At 45.8% G+C, this 22,632-nt stretch overlaps 1 protein-coding gene across 1 annotated transcript in view; it reads left to right on the top strand.

The window, feature by feature from the left end:
• Hpse (heparanase) overlaps positions 1-20,942 on the top strand; it is a 35,832-nt gene extending 14,890 nt beyond the window's left edge. Inside the window, exons 4-12 of the mRNA XM_075942992.1 lie at positions 3,104-3,277; positions 5,976-6,144; positions 7,424-7,471; positions 8,589-8,682; positions 9,086-9,192; positions 11,234-11,348; positions 12,473-12,591; positions 15,525-15,668; positions 19,447-20,942. Coding sequence (XP_075799107.1) covers positions 3,104-3,277; positions 5,976-6,144; positions 7,424-7,471; positions 8,589-8,682; positions 9,086-9,192; positions 11,234-11,348; positions 12,473-12,591; positions 15,525-15,668; positions 19,447-19,606 — 1,130 coding nt within the window. The 3' untranslated portion in view covers positions 19,607-20,942. The remainder of the gene's footprint in view (positions 1-3,103; positions 3,278-5,975; positions 6,145-7,423; positions 7,472-8,588; positions 8,683-9,085; positions 9,193-11,233; positions 11,349-12,472; positions 12,592-15,524; positions 15,669-19,446) is intronic.
• The last annotated feature ends 1,690 nt before the right edge of the window (positions 20,943-22,632 follow it).

Below are 22,632 nucleotides of genomic sequence, written 5' to 3' on the forward strand. Positions count from 1 at the left end.
TCAGCTAGGACACATCCTATGTTACCGAGGTTGTAGGTTTGCAGTATCTTTGCTGTCTCTGCAGAGATGGCCTCCTCTTCCCATCATGCAACTGGTATAGCATAGTCGGTCACTATGTTGGCGGTAATAAAGTGCACACACATACAGAGTCACATACACACGTGCGTGCATACAAACAGAAAAGAAAATACAGGTAGCTTTCCTGACACAGGTCTTCTTGAATCTGCTTAAGTCAGTGGTTCCCAACCTTCCTAGTGCTCCGACCCTTTAATACAGTTCCTCATGTTGTGGTGACCCCCATCCATGAAATTATTTTCATTGCTATTTCATAACTGTAATTTTGCTACTGTTATGAATTATAATGTAAATATCTGTGTTTTCCAATGGTCTTGCACTACCCCTGTGAAAAGATTGCTAAACTCCCAAGTGGGTCATGACCCACACACAGGTTGAGAATTACTGTCTTAAGTCAAAGACAAAAGCATTTGAATTGTAAACCTGTTTAGGCAGAAGTTGCAGATCCGGTTCAGGACAAACTACAGGAGGACAGTCTCCCTTTTCTACTGATTCAGTTTAAAGAGCCAGCAGTCCACTTTCCTTCCTTCCTATCCCCTCAGCCTGCAGCCCCATGCTGAGTGCCTTGATGTCCATTTATATTGTAAACTAAAGGGAAAGATCCCGTCCTGTTTCCTTAATGTGTCCTCTGCCTTTATGGTCATCCCAAAGATCTCTCTATGAGAGAGAGAGAGAGAGAGAGAGAGAGGAGAGAGAATGTCAAATTTATCAAATTGTGGCTGTCAGAGGACAACGTACAGAGGTTGGTTCTCTCCTTCTGCCTTATGGATCCTGGGGAATCAAACTCAGGTCATCAGCTTGGTGGCAAATTCCTGTACCTGCTGTGCCCGTATCTCTGGCCCCCTTATATTGATTTTTAAGCCTGAATTTGAACTCAGAAATATATTACCTTTGTGCTAGGAGCTATTACTGTTTGCTGTGTTATTAAGGGATGTATAGCATATATAAGCTCCCGGTCCACTTGGAAGAATACAGAAGCAGAGGCACAGAGAGACATGAGTGGAAGATACTCTGCCCAGCAAGCATGTGAGACTCTTGGGAATGACGAGGGAAAGACAGGGACTGTGCCTTACACCTGTAAAGGGTGGGTGGTTGGTTGCTTAGTTTCAAAAAGTTTTCATGTTTGTTCTGTTGTTGTTCTTTGAGATAGTGTTTCATTTTGTAGCCCAGGCTACACTCAAACTCTTGATTCTTCTGCCTTAGACTTCCAGGTACTGGGATCACAGGCTTCTGCCACTAAGCCTGGCTCTCAGCCTTGGTCTTTGTTGTAAATGTGTCTGGTCCTCTTTTGGGGACTGTAGATCCACACCCTGGAGGGTAGACCTGTTGCTCCTATGTAGGTGGAGTCTCCCTGTGTCTTGGCAGGTGCTCCCAAATAACCACTAGTGACTTATTAATTATAAGTAATAATTATATAATTATTATAAATATAATTATATATAAGCCTGATAGCTCAGGCTTATTACTAACCAGCTCTTACAACTTAAATTAGCCCATTTCTATTCATCTTTGTGCTGCCCCGAGACTCAGCTTTTACCTCTCTTTCATGTCCTGCTTCCTTTCTGTCTGTCTGTCTTTGCCCTTCTCCCCAGCATTCTCTCTGTCCTGGAAATCCTGCCTCACCATTGGTCAATCAGTTTTTTGTTAACAACGAGAGCAATACATGTTGCCTGTTCCACAGCACTCCCATTCTTGTTTGTGAGTGAGAGAGGTGGAACCTATGTGATTCGGTTGGCAGATTTCTGATCCAGAGAACTTTCTATGTCACACTTTGGCGACAGGCAGGCAGGCGGTCATGGGTGTAACTGCGGCAGCTGAGCTACGGTTTGCAGCAGGCTCTAGAGTCAGCTCTACGCTTCTGCTAAGTGCTTAGGGCTGCATTTGCTCTTTGGTCTACGTGTAATACTAAGAACCGTGGGGGAACAGCCACCACAAACTCAGTGTGCAGTTAGGCAACACTAACTGTTTGGTGCTGTTTGGACCTCATAGGAAAGCGAGTGTGGAAGTTTGTGTGTGCTCTGTGATCCCAAGCTCAAGGCTGTCCCATGCTGAGGCTGTAAGACCTAGTGGAGTGCTAGTGGCTACATTCCAGAGTGTCTAAGTCCCAGTGTGTGTCACCCCTTGCTGATTGGCCACAGTGCTGTAAAAGTGACACCGCAAATGCCACACCTAACGCTCACTGGAGTTGTGCCCCTCAGCACCCTTCGTCAGCATTGCTGGACGTGAGGCTTCGCCAGAGTGATTATGAAGGTCATTTCGAGCCAAAGACGTCGCAGCCGAACAGAGCAAAGCTGCTTTTAAGGAGGAAGTTTTGACACTGACCGGATAGAGAGGTGTTTGTTTGTTTCCAAACTAGAAGAGTTCCTGAGGGAATTTCTGCTGAATAATGATTGGAGAATTCATATGAAAAACACCTATAATACCCAATTCAGAGAATACACTTAAATTGTATTGCTGAGGCTGGAGAGATGGCTCAGTGGTTAAGAGCACTGGCAGCTTTTCCAGAAGACCTGGGTTCAATTCCCAGTGCCCACATGGCAGCTCACAAACACCTGTAAGTCCAGTTCCAGGAAACTCGGCATCCTTTTCTGGCCTGTGAAGACTGCATGTGTGTGGTGGTACACAGACATACATGCAGGCACGTATAGGTGGTTGCTTAGACACATAAAATAAAAAGTTTAAAATCTTAAAATTGTATTGCTGACACTCTCAGAACACAAGTAAAAAGTTGCAATCCCAACACTTAGGAGATGGAGACCAAAGGATTGAAGTTCAAGGTCATCTTAGGCTGTATAATAAGTTTGATGCCTGAATAGAAGAACCCGGGTCCCCTCCATGGTAGTCAGCTGCTCTACCGGCTGGGCTAGACCCCAGCACAGGCTTTTCTCTCTTGATTTGTGTGTGCACTTGTGTCATTGTTTACGCATAATGACAGCCATCTTTTAGGAACGAAAACTCATGAAGATGGGTCGGGAGGTAGTCTTCATCGCGGTGCCAACACAACTAAACACCACCATTTGTCTCCCAGGGAGCACGGTGGACATGCTGTACAGTTTTGCAAAGTGCTCGCGGTTAGACCTGATCTTTGGTCTCAATGCTTTACTAAGAACTCCAGACCTGCGGTGGAACAGCTCCAACGCTCAGCTGCTCCTGGACTACTGCGCTTCCAAGGGTTACAACATCTCCTGGGAACTGGGCAACGGTACGTACCTGGGATCGCTTCATTCATGAAGGAATTCCCTCGCTGTTATTTGTCCTGTTCTGATATTCTTTCCCATGTTAGTAAACAGACTTCTCCCTAGACACATTCATGCACGTGGCTCAGCAGTGGAAGGAACCACACCAGCAGAGAGAGCCTCTGGATAATTCCAGTTTATGGGTGTGTTGAGTGTGTGTGAGTGTGCATGAAGTGTGTGTGTGTGTGTGTGTATGCACGTGCATGTGTGCGTGCGTGTGTATGCACGTGCATGTGTGCATGTGTGTGTGTGTGTGTACATGCGCCATTTGCGCACCATGCATGTTGGGTCAGGTGGGTCCTCTGTTGGTCTCTACTTTGTCTGCGGCAGGGTCTCTTACTGAATTTAGAATTCGGTGATTAGTAACTAAATTGGACAGCCTCTGAGCCCTAAGATTCCGAGCTCTGCCCTGCAGCAGTGAGATTATAGGCTCGCTCCCACACCAACCATTTCGTGTGGATGTCGAAGATTTGAACTCAGGCCCTCTTGCTTCCCACAGCCAGCACCGTGCTCCCGGAGCCCTCACCCCACCTTTATGTGGGTCATTAAATTTTCTTTTTCTTTTTTTAAAAAAAATGTGTCTTGAGCCAGGCAGTGATGGCTCACACCTTTTGTCCAGCACTGAGGAGGCAGAGGCAGGTAGATGTCTGTGAGATCGAGGCCAGCCTGGGCTACTCAGAGAAACCCTGCCCCTTCACGTTTTTAGATTGTTAAGTGTGTGACAGGGAAGGTCATGGGCCACAGCACACACCGGTATAGCTCAGAGGACAATTCTGTGGAGTTGGTTCTCTCCTTCCACCGTGTATAAATGCTTGTGCAGCTGAGCCATTCTGTGAGCACACCCTTATGTCATTTCTGAGGTAAGAAAAACAACTGGGGCCATCGGACTCCCCAGCTCCTAGACTCCCTTGGGCTTTGCAGACTTTTGAACTTACTGTGCTTAGCAAATGAAACTCAGCGAAACTGGGAGTGTGATGGTTTGCTTCTCTCCTTCTCTTCCTTTCTTAGTCTGTCAGGTAATCTCCGTGTGGTGATTTGAATGAGAACTGCCCCCATTGGCTGCTGTGTGTGTGCAACTTGGTCCCCTATAGGAAGAACTGCTTGTGGAGGAAGTACCCCACCTACTCTTTCTCTCCCCCCACTCTCTGTGTGTGGCTAAGATGTGATCTCTCGGCTGCCTGTGCTGGCCACTAACTGCTGTGCCTCACCTCTGGAACCATAAAAACAAAAGAAATTATTTCTTCCGTGAGTTACTTTCAGTTATTGCAACAAAAATAGCGAATACACTCCAAACCCCACTCTGGTCTCCACTGTATGCTCAGGCTGTCTAGAAGCTGCCACAATAGATTATAGGCAGTTGTGAGCCACCAGGCGGGTCCAGGTCATGTGGAAGAGTAGTCGGTGCTCTTAACTACTGAGCCATCTCTCCAGTCTCAAGGAATTTATAAGTTCTGACTAATATGCTAATGATTAGTCAGGTTTGTTCAAAATATATAAGAATTTTCTGTGCATCAAGCAATAAAGCTAAATATGATGTACAGAAATAAGATGCAGACATTTCATGTCTTCTCCCTGCCCACTCCTTTCCTTTCTTGTTTTCTTTCTTTGCCTCGAGTGTGTGTGTGTGTGTGTGTGTGTGCAGGTGCTCATATGCATGAGCGCGTCCTTCCTTGGGTGCCGTAGCACCTACCTATTTGTGTGTTAGAGAGACATGGTCTCTCATTGGCCTGGAATTCACCTTGTAGACGAGGCCACAGAGATCGTCCCGTCTCTGCCTCTCCAGTGCTGGGCTTACAAGTGGGCCACTGTGTCTGACAAGTGGGCTACCATGTCTGACAAGGGGCCACCATGTCTGACAAGTGACCCACCAGGTCTGACAAGGGGCCACCAGGTCTGACAAGGGGCCACCAGGTCTGACAAGGGGCCACCAGGTCTGACAAGTGACCCACCAGGTCTGACAAGTGACCCACCAGGTCTGACAAGGGGTCACCAGGTCTGACAAGTGACCCACCAGGTCTGACAAGGGGCCACCGTGTCTGACAAGGGGCCACCATGGCTGACAAGGGGCTACCGTGTCTGACAAGGGGCCACCCTGTCTGACAAGGGGCCACCGTGTCTGGCTTTTTTACACGGATTCTAGGGAATCATTCTTGGTCCTCCTGCTTGTGAGGTGGGTATTTTACCGATTGAGCTGTCTCTCTAGCCCTTCGTTTTCTTTTGTTCCTTGTAGGTAAATAATAAATCGGGCTACTAAATAATGTCTATAAACTGTTTCCCAAATGCCTATTGGTTTAACACCTATTAGTAACTTCAATTTGTTTGTTCCCTCCTTGTGCCATAATTAAAATGTTTGTTTCTAACTCTCTTCTTTATTAACGGGGTGGCAGGGGAGGTCCTACCTTTCTTGACTCTTTTCTTATGTGCATTGGTGTTCTGTCTGCATGTATGTATGGGTATCAGATGAGCTACCCTGTGGGTGCTAGGAAGTGAACCCAGGTCCTCTGGAACAGCAATCAGCGCTCTTAACTGCTGAGCCGTCTCTCCAGACCTTTTCTTGACTTTCGATTCTGGGCTTATAGTTTGAAAACTGTTTGTGGCTGTGTGCTTGCGTGTGCTCTGTTTAATAAGAATGTCTAGGTGACTGTGAGCATTGCTGTCTTCCAGAGCCCAACAGTTTCTGGAAGAAAGCTCACGTTTTCATCGATGGGCTGCAACTGGGAGAAGATTTTGTTGAGTTGCGTAAGCTTCTGCGAAGGTCAGCTTTCAAAAATGCAAAGCTCTATGGTCCTGACATTGGTCAGCCTCGAGGGAAGACGGTTAAGCTGCTGAGAAGGTAGGACTTGGGGGGTGTGCATCTACTTTCTCCTCCTCCCTGTCACCCCCCCCCACCAGGGTTTCTTTGTGTAGCCCTGGCTGTCTCAGAATCTGTAGATCAGGCTGACTTAGAACTCAGAGATCCTCCTGCCTCTGCATCCTGAGTGCTGGGATTAAAGGTGTGTGCACCACACTCCAGTGCCTTCTACTGTTTCTGTTTTTGTTTTTTGAAACAGGGTGTCTCTCTGTAGCTTTGGAGCCTGTCCTGGAACTCTCTCTGTACACCAGGCTGACCTTGAACTCACAGAGATTGGCCTTCCTTTACGTCCTGAGTGCTGGGATTAGAAGTGTGAGCCACCACTGCCTGGTGTCTTATTTTTCTAATGGTGAAAAAAAAATGTGTACTTAAAAATTAGCCCTCTAGCCGGGCGGTGGTGGCGCACGCCTTTAATCCCAGCACTCGGGAGGCAGAGACAGGCGGATCTCTGTGAGTTCGAGACCAGCCTGGTCTACAAGAGCTAGTTCCAAGACAGGCTCCAAAGCTACAGAGAAACCCTGTCTCGAAAAATCAAAAAAAAAAAAATTAGCCCTCTGAACTCAGATTAGATGATCCCAGTTTTGTCCACAGCACCCAAAGCTTTTTTGAGGGGGCAGTTAAGCAGCATGCCTTCTATCAGGCCTGGCCGGGGTATCGGTGTTCTAGAGATTCCTTTCAGCTGGTTTGGCTTCACTCTTGTTGGTCTTGAGGTAAACAATGACCTGGAGTTTGTTGCTGACTTCAATTCCCACGAAGTGGTCAGGGAGAGCTGGATGCTCGCCTAAGGGGTCAGGCTTCTTTCTCCTGGGGAGGCTCTTGCAGAGGCATTTGAGTAGCCGCTGCAGCTGCAGGGTCGTGGGCCGTGGACGGTGGGTGGTGTGCAGCTCTTCTTTTGTGGCTGTGAACTCCTTCCAGCACTAGCTTCTTGGCTTTCAGTGGCCTTGACCCTGACTTCAGCTCTGCAAGGGACAGGGGCTTCTTTGCTTTAGGTGCCCTCTTGGCAAGGAAGCAGAACCACTTTTCTTAGAGATAAACTGTTCTTCCCGGTGGAGAATCCACTGTACCCCACATCAGTAAACAGTTTGTGGTTACCTTGTTTACAGAAAGAGGAAACATTGGCTGAAAATTCCAGAGCTATGACTAGGGTGTCTGTGTCGCCTGAGACTCACACACTCAGTCATTCCCGGGGGATGGAAAGCTTCTGGAAATTTGCATCTGCTTGTCTGAGGTGTTTGACCCTGCTGTGGATCTTCCTTTCCAGTTTCCTGAAGGCTGGCGGGGAAGCGATCGACGCAGTGACGTGGCATCAGTAAGTACCCACACTGACGTGATGTCCCCATTACTGACTGCTGTTAATACCCTGCATGCCTCTGGGGTATGTTCATGACAGACAGCAGCTACTGGGCTGGACTTGCTGGTCTTTCCACAACAGCCTGTAACTCCATTTCCAGGGGATCTAATACTTCTTCTGGCCTCCAAGGGCACTACACACATATGGTACATATAAACTCATGCAAGCATATGTTTACACATAAAAACTAAAAACAGTTGGGTGTGGTGATGCACATCTTTAGGCCTTCAGGAGACCACGGCCGGTGGGTCTCTGTGAGTTTGTGGCCAGCCTTGTCTACATCATGACTCCCAGGATAGCCTGGGCTACAGAGTGAGACTCTTTTTCTAAATAAATAAACAAATAATATTTAAAAAAATTCTAGAGGTTTGGGAGTAACACTCACCTTTAATCTCAGCCCTCAGGAGGCAGAGACAGGTATATCTCTGAGTTTGAAGCCAGCCTGATCTACACAGTGAGTTCCAGAACAGCCAGAGATACACAGGGAAACCCTGTCTTTTTTATGTTTGTTTGTTTTTGTTTTGCTTTTTTTGAGACAAAGTCTGTGTAGCCCTGACTGTCCTGGACCTTTCCATCCAGGCCTTGAAATCTCAGAGACCCACGTGTCTCCACCTCCCAAGTGCTGGAGTTGAAGGCAGGCGTACCAATGCCCATTCTTGTCGCACTTCCTGCCAGCTTTCAGGAAGTTATTTTTGCCTGGCTGCAGACTGACTTTTCAAAGCTCAGGTAATAAATGAGCAGTGTCTTGAACATCAATGTGCAAGGGTTTTAAATGTTAGCAGAACAAAGGAGTCATGTTTTAAATACTGTGGTAGTTTCTACAAACAGGGAGGCACATGGCCAACTAAGCCATGAGCCACAAAAACAGGTAAACCATGCCGGCCACAGAATAAATAACACTGAGCCCTTAGAGTCACTAGGATAGAACGGCCCCTCCCCACGATAGCTTCTCTCTGGAAGGACTTCTGCCTTTGAAAAAACAACAGCAGTGAGAAAGGGTAGGAAGAACAAAGGTCAGACCTGGTGACTTAACAGCAGGAAGTAAACTGCACACTTTTTTTTCTGAATAATTTAGCTACTACTTGAATGGACGCATTGCTACCAAAGAAGATTTTCTGAGCTCTGATGTGCTGGACACGTTTATTTTATCTGTGCAAAAAATTCTAAAGGTAATAGTCTCTCTAAATTTTATATCCATACCGATCTCTGGGTTGTAGTCTAGCGAGGCCTGTGGATATATATATTTATCCATATTTTTATTTTAATTTCAAAGGGTAAGCACTGCATCTTATTTCCTGGTTTCCTCCTTAGCGTTGGATCATTTTAGTTGCAGTAATTAGAAATTAAAATGCCTCTAATGGCCTTTCAGTAGAATGAACTGTTACAGACCATATTTGTTTATATTCCTTCTATAGCCTACTAGGCTCATAAAAGATACTGGCGAAGACCTGAGCAATTCTAAATGCACCTGTAACTAACAGTCTGGGGAGGCGCAGCTTGTGTGCTGTTCACATTCAGCACCGAGGGGGTTGACTTGTTTGCAGTGACTGTGGAACTCTCCTTGTTCCCCAGGTGACTAAGGAAATGCGACCCGGCAAAAAGGTCTGGTTGGGAGAAACGAGCTCTGCCTATGGTGGTGGAGCACCCTCGCTGTCCGACACCTTTGCTGCTGGCTTTCTGTGAGTGAACGCTGCCCAGCTTTGGGCTCAGGTTCCGGCTCTTTCCCATCCTCTAATGTCAACCGAAACCCGCGTCAAACACAACTTCTGGGACAGAGCCCTAAAATTTTGTGCCAGGTCTTACAAAAAAGGAATTTCCCAGGCTTGAGGGATGATTCCGTGGTTAAGAACACTGGTTACACTCCACAGAACTGGGGTGTGAGTCCCAGCACCCATGTGGTGGCTCACAACCATCTCTAACTCCAGTCCTGGGAGATCCAGTGCCTTCTTCCAGCCTCCACAGACTCCAGGCATGCCCCCTGTGTACAGACATACAAGCAGGCAAAACGCTCATACGCTTTTTTCTGAAATGGTTTGCTAAACCTTGTTGGACAGCTTTAATTGTGTTGCTAATCAACTGTTGCATGCATGGATTGTTCTAGGAAGTTTGGGTGGGCATGACAGCACACATTTGTGATTCTGGGAAGCTGGGGCAGGGAGATGGCAAGTTCAAGATCTAACTAGGTGGGCTACAGAGTGAGTTCAAGGTGAGACTGCACAATTAAGGTCTCAAAACACAAAAAGTAAAATGAGGCCTAAGGCTATAGCTCAGGGATGGAGCACTTGCCTAGAATGTTCAGAGCCCAAGGTTTAACCCACAGTGGGATGATGACAGTGACAACCAGGAGGACGAAGGGAGGAAAGTTATGCTCTAAAAACAGGTCAAAGAATCCTAGTTAATTAGCTTTCTGTGGCTGTGAAAACCCCCGAGATAAACGATTTAAGAGGAGAAAATGTTTACTGTGACTTGTTTCAGAGGTTTCAGCCTTTGACCACTGGGTCCCGTTGCCTGTGGGTCTGTGGCAGAAGCATGCGGTGGAGAGAACTGCTCACCTCAATGGGTGAGAAGCAAACGAGAAAAGAGAAGGAGCCAGGAGGGCCCGATACCCTTGGAAGGGTCTGCTTCTTCCGACTAGGCCGTGGTACCTAACACAAGCACCACAGCTGAGGCCCGGCTCCAGCACAACAGCCTTGGGAGGTCATTTAAGGTCCAAACCATACAGGGTCCCTCTCTAGAAAAGCTCACTCTTTTCCAGGGGTGGAGGCTTGCCTATGATCCTGGCATGTAGAAACCCACAGCAGAGAATCAGGGGTTCAAATGAAACCCTGTGGGGAAAGAGGCAGGGCAGGCAAGGAAAGGAAGGAGGAAAGAAAGGTCGAGGAGGGGAGGGAAGATGTCACCCAGAGTTCCGGCTCTGAGGATGCTCAGTGTGCACAGAGCAGCACTGCAGACTCTCAGACGGTTAGCCCTAAAGCACTTACATCACCCTTGAGGGTGACCTGTGAACACCAGCACTGGCTGTGACTCCTCATTGGCCACCGCACCAGCGTGGTTGCTTAGACCAGGGGTTGCTTATTCAGCACCTGGCTGTCCCCATGCTCTTCATCCTATAACCTCCTGGGCCTTTTTTCTCTTCCATTTTTACTCGTTAGTTCCCACCATCTTCCTTGTTACAAAGTAAGAATAAAACACAAACCCTTCAATGTTCATGAGGGCGCGAGGGATTGAGAAAAGAATGAAGAGTTGACGTTCATTGAACGTGCCAGGGAGATGATCATAGCGGTTTGGTTGTGGTTCTGTGTGGCTCATATTTTGACCTCTGTTGACAGCTGCCTTCGCTGTATGTGTGTGTGTGTGTGTATGTGTGTGTGTGTGTGTGTGTGTGTGCATGCATTGTGGGGTAGAGGAGCAAGAACACAGGAACGAGAAGAGGAATTGTCTACAGGGGTGGGAGCTTCGTTCTGCTCTGTAGAAGTCGTCTCGCTCTGGAGGAAACTCGCCTGGCTTGTTTGTGTCATTCTCGATAGAGCATATTGTCCTATGGGAGGGTGTACGTGTGCTCCCTTGTTCACCATCTCATTTGAACGACTTCTTTGTAATTAATGCTATCCTTGCAGCTTCCTGTTGGTTCCTCCCACACACATGAACAGATCTGTGTGTGATTAGAGTGGAATGACGTTGCTTTCCAGTCTAAAGACACTGTGTGTCACTCTGTCCCAGGTGGCTGGATAAGCTGGGCGTGTCGGCCCAGATGGGCATAGAAGTGGTGATGAGGCAGGTGTTCTTCGGAGCAGGCAACTACCACTTGGTGGACGAGAACTTTGAGCCCTTGCCTGTAAGTGACACCACCTTCCTGTGCTTGTAAACAGATGGGGCTCTGCTCTAGGCCCTGTGCTAACCTCCTAAGAATAGTCAGTCCCCACAGTAAAGAGCCACGTGTGAGCCGGGCGGTGGTGGTGCACACCTTTAATTCCAGCACTCGGGAGGCAGAGGCAGGCGGATCTCTGTGAGTTTGAGGCCAGCCTGGTCTACAGAGCTAGTTCCAGGACAGCCAAAGCTGTTGTACAGAGAAACCCTGCCTCAAAAAACAAAAGCAAAAAATTGATAATGATAATAAAAGAAATAAAAATAAAATATTGTCTACTAAGAGTATGCTATACGTTTTATTAAACATTTGAATGGTTGTTTTGCAAAGCAAGTTAAAGCTGAAATTGAGTTTGAAGCCAACTTGAGTTACACAAACCTGTCTTTTATAAATGGAAAATATGTAAACATATAAGATGACGTTTGAAGATCGATTATTCTAAGGATATTTTAATGGTACATCTATGCTTTTATATTTTTATTTTATATGCATGGGTGTTTTGCCTGCATTTATGCGTGGGCACCACCTTCATACCTAGTGGTTTCTGATCGCGTCTCTGGAAACTGGAGTTACAAGCAGTTGTGAGATGCCATGTGGGTTCAAGGATCCAAACTCAAGTCCTGTGGAAGAGCATCCAGTGTACTTAACTGCTGAGCCATCTCTCCAGCCCTTCTAAGAATAATCCTTTTGGTTTTGTTTTATTTGTTTGGGTTTTTCAAGACAGGGTTTCTTTGTGTAGCTTTGGAGCCTGTCCTGGAACTCACTCTGTAGACCAGATTTGCCTCAAACTCACAGAGATCGACCTGCCTCTGCCTGTCTAGTGCTGGGATTAAAGGTGTGCGCCACCACCACCTGGCTCTAAGAATAATTTTTAAGGGAATAATTTAAATATATTTAGCCAATATTTCAATTTTGTTATTGAAAATATTATGAGAGTTGATTTATTCGGATCAGAACGGATCCCATTCATTGTGTTCATAGATATCTCTGGGACCATTGTCATGCTCTTATTGGATAGCTATTTACTCGACTTGTTAAAATATGAAAAAGAGAATAACCAGAGATCTGTTTTCCATCCCTCCTCCGAATGATAGGATTACTGGCTATCTCTTCTGTTCAAGAAACTGGTAGGTCCCCAGGTGCTAACGGTGCGTGTGAAGGGCCCAGCCAGAAGCAAACTTCGAGTGTATCTCCATTGCACAAACACCCACCAGTAAGTACAAAACAGCCTTTCCCCAGCAAGTCTAGATTAGTAAGCAGGAAACTTCCTATCCAACACCCCAGATGCCCTCTAGCTGTGTAATGGATCTCACCTCTCCTTATCCTTTCTTTTTTGTCTTCCTGATACCAGAATCTAACTTCCAAAGACTTCTAGCAGGGCTGAGTAGATGTGGCTCAGCCAGGGACTTGCTTCTGTGGAAGCGGAAGCGTGGGGACCCGAGTTCAATATCCAGCACCCACATAGAAAACGCTGGATGTGGCAATGTATGTCTGTAGTCATGGCACCAGGAAGAGACAGAAGGACTCCAGGGTGTGCTGATTGGCCAGTCTATCTGAATTCATGGGCTCCAAGCCAACAAGAGACCCTCTCTCAAAAAAGAAAAAAAGAAAGAAAAGGTGGAGAGCAACTGAGGAAAACATCTAATGTCGTCTCTAGCCACCATACACACGAGCACACATATACGTGAACACACAGTAGCTTAAATAGGGGCTGGAGAGATAGCTCAGCAGTTCTGCGCACTGGCTGAGGACCCAGATTCAATTCCAGCACTCACACAGTGACTCAAAATTGTCTATAACTCTAGTTTTAGGGCATTTGACACACAGTATATATATATACATATTTATATTTATAGAAACATATAAATAAAAAAATCAAGCCAGGCAGTGGTGTGCACACCTTTAATCTCAGCACTTGGGAGGCAGAGGCAGGTGGATCCTTGAGATGGAGGCCAGCCTGGTCTATAAGGCAAGTTCCAGGCAGCCAAGGCAAAGAGAAACCCCAATTTGAAAAACAAAAATAAATTAAAGATTAAAGAAACAAAACAATTGTTTCAACATAGACGTTTGCAAGCCAGCAAAGATTTACACCAGGATTTTAATTGTTAGAGTCTATAGTGAAAACATATCCTGAATTTCATTAGGGGTGGCGCACAAGTTAAATATCACCACATTTAGACAAGCAGCAGATCCCTTGAGGGAGTATGCGTACCTGTGATCGGGAATAAGTATGAATATCCAGTTCTGTGGCTGTGTTGATCTCCTCATTTACCAAGGTAGGGAAAAGTATCGACAATAACAACAATATCAACAACTGTTGAGAAAGGGCTGGGGAGACGACTCAGCGGCAAAGCCCCCGCCGTCAGGTCTGACAACCCCATCTCCATTCCTGGGATCCACGCGGTGGAAGGAAAGAACCGACCCTGAAAATTGACCTCTGCCCGCCCTGTGTGCACATGCACACAAGTAGATACACCTAACATCTTTAACTCAGAGATTCCCAGCAGACAGCTGAGCAGGTCGAGGACATGCAGGGGCTGAGCTGGACACCACAGGTGGTGGACAAGAACCATGAGTTGATCTCTGACCTCCACACCTGTGGCACGCGTGTGTCCTTCCCAGAAGTAAACCAAACAAAAAAATTTTTTTAATTTTTTCTTTTTAATGATTTACTTAACTTTATTTTATGTACATTGGTGTGAAGGTGTCAGATCTCATGGAACTGCATTTTCAGACAGTTGTGAGCTGCCATGTGGGTGCTGGGAATTAAACCCGGGTCCTCTGGAAGAGCAGTCAGTGCTCTTAACCACTGAGCCATCTCTCCAGCCCCCCCCCCAATTTTTTTTTGAGTTGTGACCACAGTTTCTAGAGCCAGAGGCTATGCAGATGTCCCTAGTCCTGTACTCTGACTTTAGGTAGAAAGAGTTCCCCAACCCCCAGGGCTTTCCTTATCTGAGTTCCAATCTGTCATGGCAGCCGGGTTACACTAACCCAAAAGGCCACCTAGCGTCCTCCATTCCTGGGGACTGGGAACTCTGAATGGTGCAGGTCATGGTATGAAGTAGGGAAATTCTGAAAAAGTCCACAGATGTAGTTTTTGTTTTGTTTGAAATAGGATCTTACTAGGTAGTCTTGACCGGTCTGGAGTTTGCTACGTAGACCAACCAGGCTGGCCCTTGAATTCAGATCGGAGTAAGGGGCTACACCACCACACTTGGCCTTTGTTCAACTGTCTTCATTTTGTGTGATATCGCATGTTCACATACAGGGTGCACTGTGTGTTCACGTGTGTGCACGTACATACAAGTGTATGCATGACGACGTCAGTACCTCAGGGTCCTTTCGCACGTGCCATCTACCTTTTGTTAGAGACAGGGTCTCTCATTGGCCTGGAACTTTGCCAGGCTTGCTAGGCTAGCCGGCCCGCACACTCCAGAGAGTCACATGTTTCTCCTTGCCATGACGCCATCACGAGAATGACCAGCACGAGCCACTCTACCCAGCTTCACACAGGATTTATGGAGATAGAGAGAGCATGTTACCAGCTTACGCATCTCCCCAGCCCCATTTCAGTCTTTTTTAAAAATTATTTTTATTTAATATGTTTGGGTGTTTGCCTGTATATGTTTGTGTACCATGTTTGTATCTGGTGCCCTGGAGGTCAGCAGAGGGTATTGGTTCTCCTGACATTGGAGTTACAACAGTTGTGAACTGCCTTGTGGGTTACAGGGATGAACCCAGATCCTCCGGAAGAGCGGCCCAGGCTTAGTTTAGTCTTTTTATAAGACCAGGAATAGCTCTTGTTTAAACAGTTTATAACTGGAATTCACTGTAGATCTTGTTATCATTAAACCTTCCTATACATAAAAATATGTGGTCTGGCTATGGCCTTCTGGAGCTCACAGTGGCAAAGGGGCAAAGCTCTTAGTGTTCCGGCTCGGGAGGTGGGGATGTGAGGAACAGTCCTTTTCTTGTTTTCAAAGCAGGGCCACAAGATTGGTCTAACATCCTCCTGGGAAAGGATGCTGATAGGTCCCACCACCGTTATGAATACGGGCACTCAGAATCTCTGATTGTGTCAATGTTCAAGTTCTCCGATGTATAAGTCAGACAAATAATTAACTAAATTAACCTGTTCGCTTTTAGCCCAAGATATCAGGACGGAGATTTAACTCTGTATGCCTTGAACCTCCATAATGTCACCAAGCACTTGAAGCTGCCGTACCAACTGTTTAACAAGCCAGTGGACAAGTACCTCCTAAAGCCTGGACCCGAGGGGTTACTTTCCAAGTGAGTCACTTTCTTGTTGATGGCAAACTTTGTGTACGTTTACTTACTTTTATCATAATACAGAGAGCTTGGGTTTTTTTTGTTTTGTTTTGTTTTGTTTTGTTCCCCACCCCACCCCCACAAGGTTTCTCTGAGCCTTTGGAGCTGGTCCTGGAACTAGCTGTCCTAGACCAGGCTGGCCTTGAACTCACAGATATCCTCCTGCCTCTGCCTCCTGGATGCGGGGATTAAAAGTGTGCACACAACCGCCCAGCGAGAGGGTTTTTTTTTTTTAATGGAGAGAAAAAGGTGCAACTTTTACATTCTAACCCTCTTTATTTCATATATTCTATATATGGATATTCATTTGTACAAGTGTAACGTGTGGAAGAGGCCAACATAGAAAGATATGGACACAAACTAGTAGTTATCTTAGAAGAAAATCTGTGGTCCCAAATATCTTCACATATCAAGATCCATTCAGTGTATTTAGACCTGTGCAGGCCCCGTGTGTGCCGTTTCAGGCTCTGGGGGGCTCCTAAGCTTTGCCGTGTTGATTTAGAAGGCCTTGTCCTTGGTGTCTCCATCCTCTCTGGCTCTCACCCTCTTTGCCCTTGCTCTTCTGTGGGGTTCCCTGAAGGAAGGGATTTGATGGAGACATCCCCTTTAGGGCTGAGTGTTCCAAGGTCGCTCCCTCTCTGTGTGCTGTCCGGCTACGCGCCTCTCTGTGTTCCCACGCCAGAGGAAGCATCTCTGATGACAGCTGAAGAAGGCACTGATCAATGAGTGTATCGGGATATTACAAGGAGTCATTTTATCTCTACACTTTGTTCTTTATTTAGATCAGTAATATTTGGTTTGGCCCTAGGTCCCCTAGGAACCTCGTCTCGGGTTCTTGGTCACCCAAGCAGTCTAGATGTGGGTTCCATGTTGTGGTCAGATCAGTTAGTGGTTGGTTCCTCCCACAAGCTTGGTGCCATCATTGCCCTAGCAATATTGCAGCCAATACACCATTATAGATAAGGGGTTGTGGCTGGCGTTTATCAAGTGCAGAGTACTTCCGCATTTAGAGTCTTTGTTCTGAAAAGATACTTGGACAGCCAATGGCACGGAACCACCACTCGTCTGAAGGGCATGTGTGTGTGTGTGGGGGGGAATAAAACGTCACACAGAGGGGGTTCTCCTGCAGCACTGAAGTCATGGGGGATTGGGGGAGTGGAATAGAGTAAGAAAAACGGCTGGAAATGAGCTTCTAGGTAAATTGTTTCAGTTGTTTCTAAATACATTGTGTGTGTGCGTTCCTGAGCGCAGGGATCAAAGGACAGCATGCAGAGGTTCTGTCTTCCACCGTGTGGGTCCCGGGAATCAGATTCAAGCTGGCAGGCTTGGCAGCAACTGCTTTAGCTGCTGAGCCAACGCACCAACCTCGAATGAAAATATTTGTTTGTTTGTTTGTTTTTGAGACAGGGTTTCTCTGTGGCTTTGGAGCCTGTCCTGGAACTAGCTCTTGTGGACCAGACTGGCCTCGAACACACAGAGATCCGCCTGCCTCTGCCTCCTGAGTGCTGGGATTAAAGGCGTGTGCCAACACCACCCAATGAATGAAAATATTTTAAGTGAAAACAGTATTTTTGTATTTATCTCAGGTGAATTTTCCCAAGGCTCCTCAATTCTGCCAAACCTGCTGTTTACTAACTTTTTTTGATCATTTATCTCACCTACAGTTTAACAGACCTAGCTTCTATTTCCTTATCCTTCTGTTTCTATCTTCAAAACGTGGAACCAGTTACTTCCCTCATATAAAACCCTACCCTCACCACTGAATCCACTTAAACACCCTTCCTTAGAGCACAGCTGTACATCAGCTGATTAACGCCGCAGCCAGAGCAAGTGGAGTCTCTCTGTGTGCCTGTCTCACACAGCGCTATTAAGTCATAGTAATCAATTAATAGTAATCAAGTTTCCCTTCAAATTGAGGTAACAAAACACTGAATCGATCCGAGGACTTTGGTAGGTGTTCACTCTGTAGACCAAGCTGCTCTCAAACTCACAGAGATCCACCTGCCTCTGCCTCCCCAGTGCTGGGATTAAAGGCGTGCACCACCACTACCCAGCTTTGGTAGGCATTCTCAAATGGCCCTTCATTTCATCTGAACTCTCTTACTACCACCATTCGGAGATATTTTTCAAGACCTATTTTGCTTGGGGTTTCCTTGAAGATGGTCATAGTTCCTGCCCTACCTCTTATAAGCTTGATGCGATATATTAAACAAAACCAAAGCCTATGGACTGATTCCACCTTAGAATAGATGTGGTGGTAGCCTCTGGCGCACTTGAGGCAAGTCGTTAGGATGTCTTGAGTTGTGGGACTGGGTGCTGAGCATCTAACAAAGGTTATGTGGAGCTACATAGTGAGTGAGATCCGGTCTTCAGAAGAGGTGAAAAGCTTTAAAATAAGAACCAGGATACTAAAAGTACACACCAGGCCTGATGATGCATACCTATAATCCCGGCACTTGGGAGGCAGAAATGGGAGGATGGCCCACAGGTGAGGGGCCAGCCTAGTCTATACAGTGAGTTTCAGGCCAGCCAAAGCTACAAAGAAATAACCTCTCAAAAAAGAGAGAAAGAAAGAAAGAAAGAAAGAAAGAAAGAAAGAAAGAAAGAAAGAAAGAGAAAAACACGATAATGCCACATGGAAACAAGGTATTTAAAAGTAGAGGATTAAGTAAATGTACTAATAAATTTATATCATAGAATCCTGTGTTTTCATTAAGATAATATAGTTGATGGGTACCATCCGATGTGAACGAACATTAGGATGTATTAAATGAAAAGAAGTTTTAAGAAAATGTATACAAGGCTGGAGAGAGGACACAGTGGTTAAGAGCACTGGCTGATCTTCCATAGGTCTTGAGTTCAATTCCCAACAAGCTCATGATGGCTCACACCAGTGGATATAATGGGATCTGATGCCCTCTTCTGGTGTGTAGATACAACATTCCTACACATGAAATAAATAAATCTAAAAGAAGAAAATATGTACACTACACCCACTGTAGTTAAAGTAAAATGTGTTTCTATGCATAGAAAGACGGAATGAATGTCAAGATATTAAAAGTAAGATGATATAATGGATTACTTTTGCTAGGTTTTGTTGTTTTTGGAGTTTTTGAGATAGGGTCTCCTGTTGCCTTGAATAAGCTGTGTAGTCAAAGCTGGTTCTGAACTCCTGCCTGCACCTCCTGGGTGCTAGGACCACAGCCTGGCTTGTTACGTTTATTTGTATGAAAAATGGTGTATCTAACATCTTCATAGTGCTTATTGTATATAAGCAGATTGATGACTATTATACATGCATCACATGTATTCCATGAATGGCATAAAAATAACTTATCAATCCTGTCAATCATTATATATAACAAAAAACATTTAAGAAAAAGATGAAGAACCTAGATGTGGTGGAGGTAGGATGGTCACTAGGAGTCTGAGGCCAGCCGGGGTTGTATAGTAAGTTCCAGCCTGAGCTATAGGATGGGACGCTGTCTTGGAAAAGCAGAGAAAATAGGTGCACCATTTGTGCATGTTTCTCTACAGGGCCGGATGCTCTCTGGTTCAGTTACTTTCCCACCGTAGTTTGAAGTTTGTCAAACACCTGGTCTTACTTACTGCTGAGATACAAATAACAGCGCCAGCTGCCGCCGAAGTCCTCCTTGGTTTAAAACTATTTTGCAACTTTTGTCGGGGCCGGAGTGCATGCGCATCCTGCCTAACTCAAGCGTGTCTCTCCTTCCTGTAGATCTGTCCAACTGAACGGTGAGACCCTGAAGATGGTGGATGACCAGACCCTGCCAGCTTTAACAGAGAAACCTCTCCGCCCAGGAAGCTCACTAGGAATGCCTGCCTTTTCGTATGGGTTTTTTGTCATAAGAAATGCTAAAATTGCTGCTTGTTTATGAAAATAAAAGGCACGCAGTAGCCCTGAGATGAGAGGGGAAGGGGTGTTATTCACGAGGGTGTAGGAAGGCCAACTTGTTGCCGAGCTCAAGAGCCTCTGGACGACTGGGGCACGGTCAGTGTTGAGTAGAGTGTGGTGATTTCATCTAAGCTGAACCCTGGAGGTGATGACAGTTAATGGCACCATGTGCCAAATGATGCTTAGCATTTTGCATGCACTATTTGGGGGATTATTAAAAATAGGAAAGTATAGAAATGCCTCTGATACGACCAAGAGGTAAATAAGCGAAGGGTATGTCATGGCTTTTTTAAAGCTTGTTCTTTTTAGTAGCATTTTGGTCAGAAGACTGTCAGATCTCTCCGTCAGGAGCCTTAGTGTGGCTCCGGCAGGGAATGGTTCATTGCCACAACTTCACACTGGCTGTAAATGACCTACACCTGCTGACATCTTAGAGGAGCTAAAATGAAGAGGACTGGCCCTGTGCCTCTTCGCTTTGTTCTGCAGAAACCATCTGTGAGAGGACAGATGGCTGGGTGGGGTAGTATTAAAAACACACAGAAAACCAGTGCCAACCCCTGAGCGGGAAGGGACGGCATAAGTCTGGAAATGCCTGTAAAGGAGACGGTTGGTTGATTACGAGAAGTTTCTGGAAACACCCGACACGTCACAATCATCCTAGTTTACTTTTTCTACACCATTAGTTCTTGCTTCTCTTGGGAAGCTTTGGCCTGTGAGCAACAGAAACCTCTAGGTGAGGACATTGATAATCCCACTAAGAACTTGTTCCCGTGGGCACATCACCAGGGAGCAGCTTCTTTCACCAGCCTGTAGCACTCTGGTCCTGGCCTGCTCACACGATGGCTGTGACTGTCCACAGATTCAGAGATCTGGCAGCAATCAGACAAAGATGAGCCATTTCTTACAGGCCTGAAGGCATCTTTCCTGGGATTCTCCCAGCAAGCCTTTCTTCAGTCTCAAGTCCTCTGGCCAGGAATAGGTCTCTGGCCATTTCCCCAGTCACCACCCCTGGCCATTCGAAGCCTGTAACTGTCATCAAGCAATCCTCTGGGGCAGAGAGGTTTGGTGAGGTTCACGGCACTGGACATTACAGTCCTCTGCTTTGATCAAGTAACATATAATTATTTCCCCCAGGATTATAAACCTCTTAAGGATTGCAATTCTACATATTTGTGTCTGCTATGAATATTATCTCAATTGAGTTTGAGTACATTGATTAAGCTAGACCTTAAAAGTTTGGATGTGTCAATACTCTCAAATTTTTATGCAAGCAGTTTTTATATTTTCACATTTGAAATAAAATAATTTTATAGCCTTAATTTGCATGTTTATTCTTCTAAGAAAGCTAAAGGTTACAGGTTCTTACATTTGAAAGTCTGGTTTGGATGGATTGAAGTTGTGGCCCGCTGGGAAAATGTTAGCCTAGAACAGACAAAGGGCCCTGAGTTTGATCCTCGTCACTGCTCTGGATGGATGGATGGATGGATGGATGGATGGATGGATGGACGGACGGATGGAGCCTTTTCCTTCACTATCTTCTGTTTACCTCCTACCTATATTAGCCCATCCTCCCAACATTGAGGTTCTTGACTCTGAAGAAAAGGAACCATCAGGCATAGACATAATTTCCTACTTCAGTCATAACGTCTGGACTTACCTATTTATTTTCCTTGTTCCTCTTCCACTGAATAAATGCAATGCCTAATTTTTCACTTGTATGATTATAGCTGTGAGACCCTCACCCTTTATTCTCAAGGGAAGAGAAGGAATTTTCTAGCAAAATGTTTTAAAACTAAAAACCCAGACTAGCTTGTTCCCAGGAAGATAGTGGCCTCCCCACCACCACCTGAGAAATTACGCCCGGCCACCTGGTATAGGCTGATAAAGATGACCTGACTCAGGAACAGTATAACCTTGCTCTAAGAACAAAGAACTAGCTGACATAGAAGGATGGGACAGAGTAAAAGACTTTGCTCCCGTGCCAAAGCAACTTCAAAAGGCCTTCTTGTAATTCTTGCCTTTAAAAGCTAAGCCCACAGAGGAGCTCTGACTCCTACCTCACTGCAAAAGGGGTTGGAGATGAGTTCCGAACTAGTTCATGGTATGCTAACAAACCTTACTTATTACAGTCTGGCCTCTCTGGTGGTCTCTCTGGGGGTTGTAATCTGGGCACAGCAATAGCAACATCTAAGTCATTCATTCTCCCTGACTTTGCCTCGAACTCTTTTAGGTATTTTTTGTTATTTTTTAATTATGTGGGAGGGGGAGGGTGTGCACATGCGAGCAGGTGCCCTCAGAGGACAGGAGTGTCACATCTCCCTGGAGCTGGAGTTACAGGTTGTGAGCTGTAACACATCTGACATGTGTGTTGGGGTTTATCTACGCCGGGCGGACTCAGGAGGCAGAGGTGAGCAAATCTCTGAGTTCGAGGCCAGCCTGGTCTACAAGAGCTAGCTCCAGGACAGGCTCCAAAACTACAGAGAAATCCTGTCTCGAAAAACAAAACAAAAAACAAAAAGAAGACCAAGAAACCAAAATCTTAAACCTTGAACTAGCTGGTTCTAAGCAAAAAGTGAAGCAATGTTGCCTAGAAATTAAACAGTTCATGGAGACAATCAAAGAACTCCAAAAGAAAAATGAAGAAAACTTTTCAGAAACCCGGTATAGCCGGGCGGTGGTGGCGCACGCCTTTAATCCCAGCACTCGGGAGGCAGAGGCAGGTGGATCTCTGTGAGTTCGAGACCAGCCTGGTCTACAAGAGTTAGTTCCAGGAGAGGCTCCAAAACCACAGAGAAACCCTGTCTCGAAAAACCAAAAAAAAAAAAAAAAAAAAAAAAAAAGAAACCCGGTATAATGCAAAAAAAAAAAAATGGAAAAAGAAACGGAACAGAAATTAGCGCAGCTCCAAGAGGAGTTAGACAAGGTGTATGGAAACCAGATTATGCAAATTAAACAAGAATTGATAAAGCAACACATATACAGGAGAACTTGCTACATCATGACACATAC

This window comes from Microtus pennsylvanicus, chromosome 12 (assembly GCF_037038515.1).
Source record: "Microtus pennsylvanicus isolate mMicPen1 chromosome 12, mMicPen1.hap1, whole genome shotgun sequence".
Lineage (NCBI taxonomy): Eukaryota > Metazoa > Chordata > Mammalia > Rodentia > Cricetidae > Microtus > Microtus pennsylvanicus.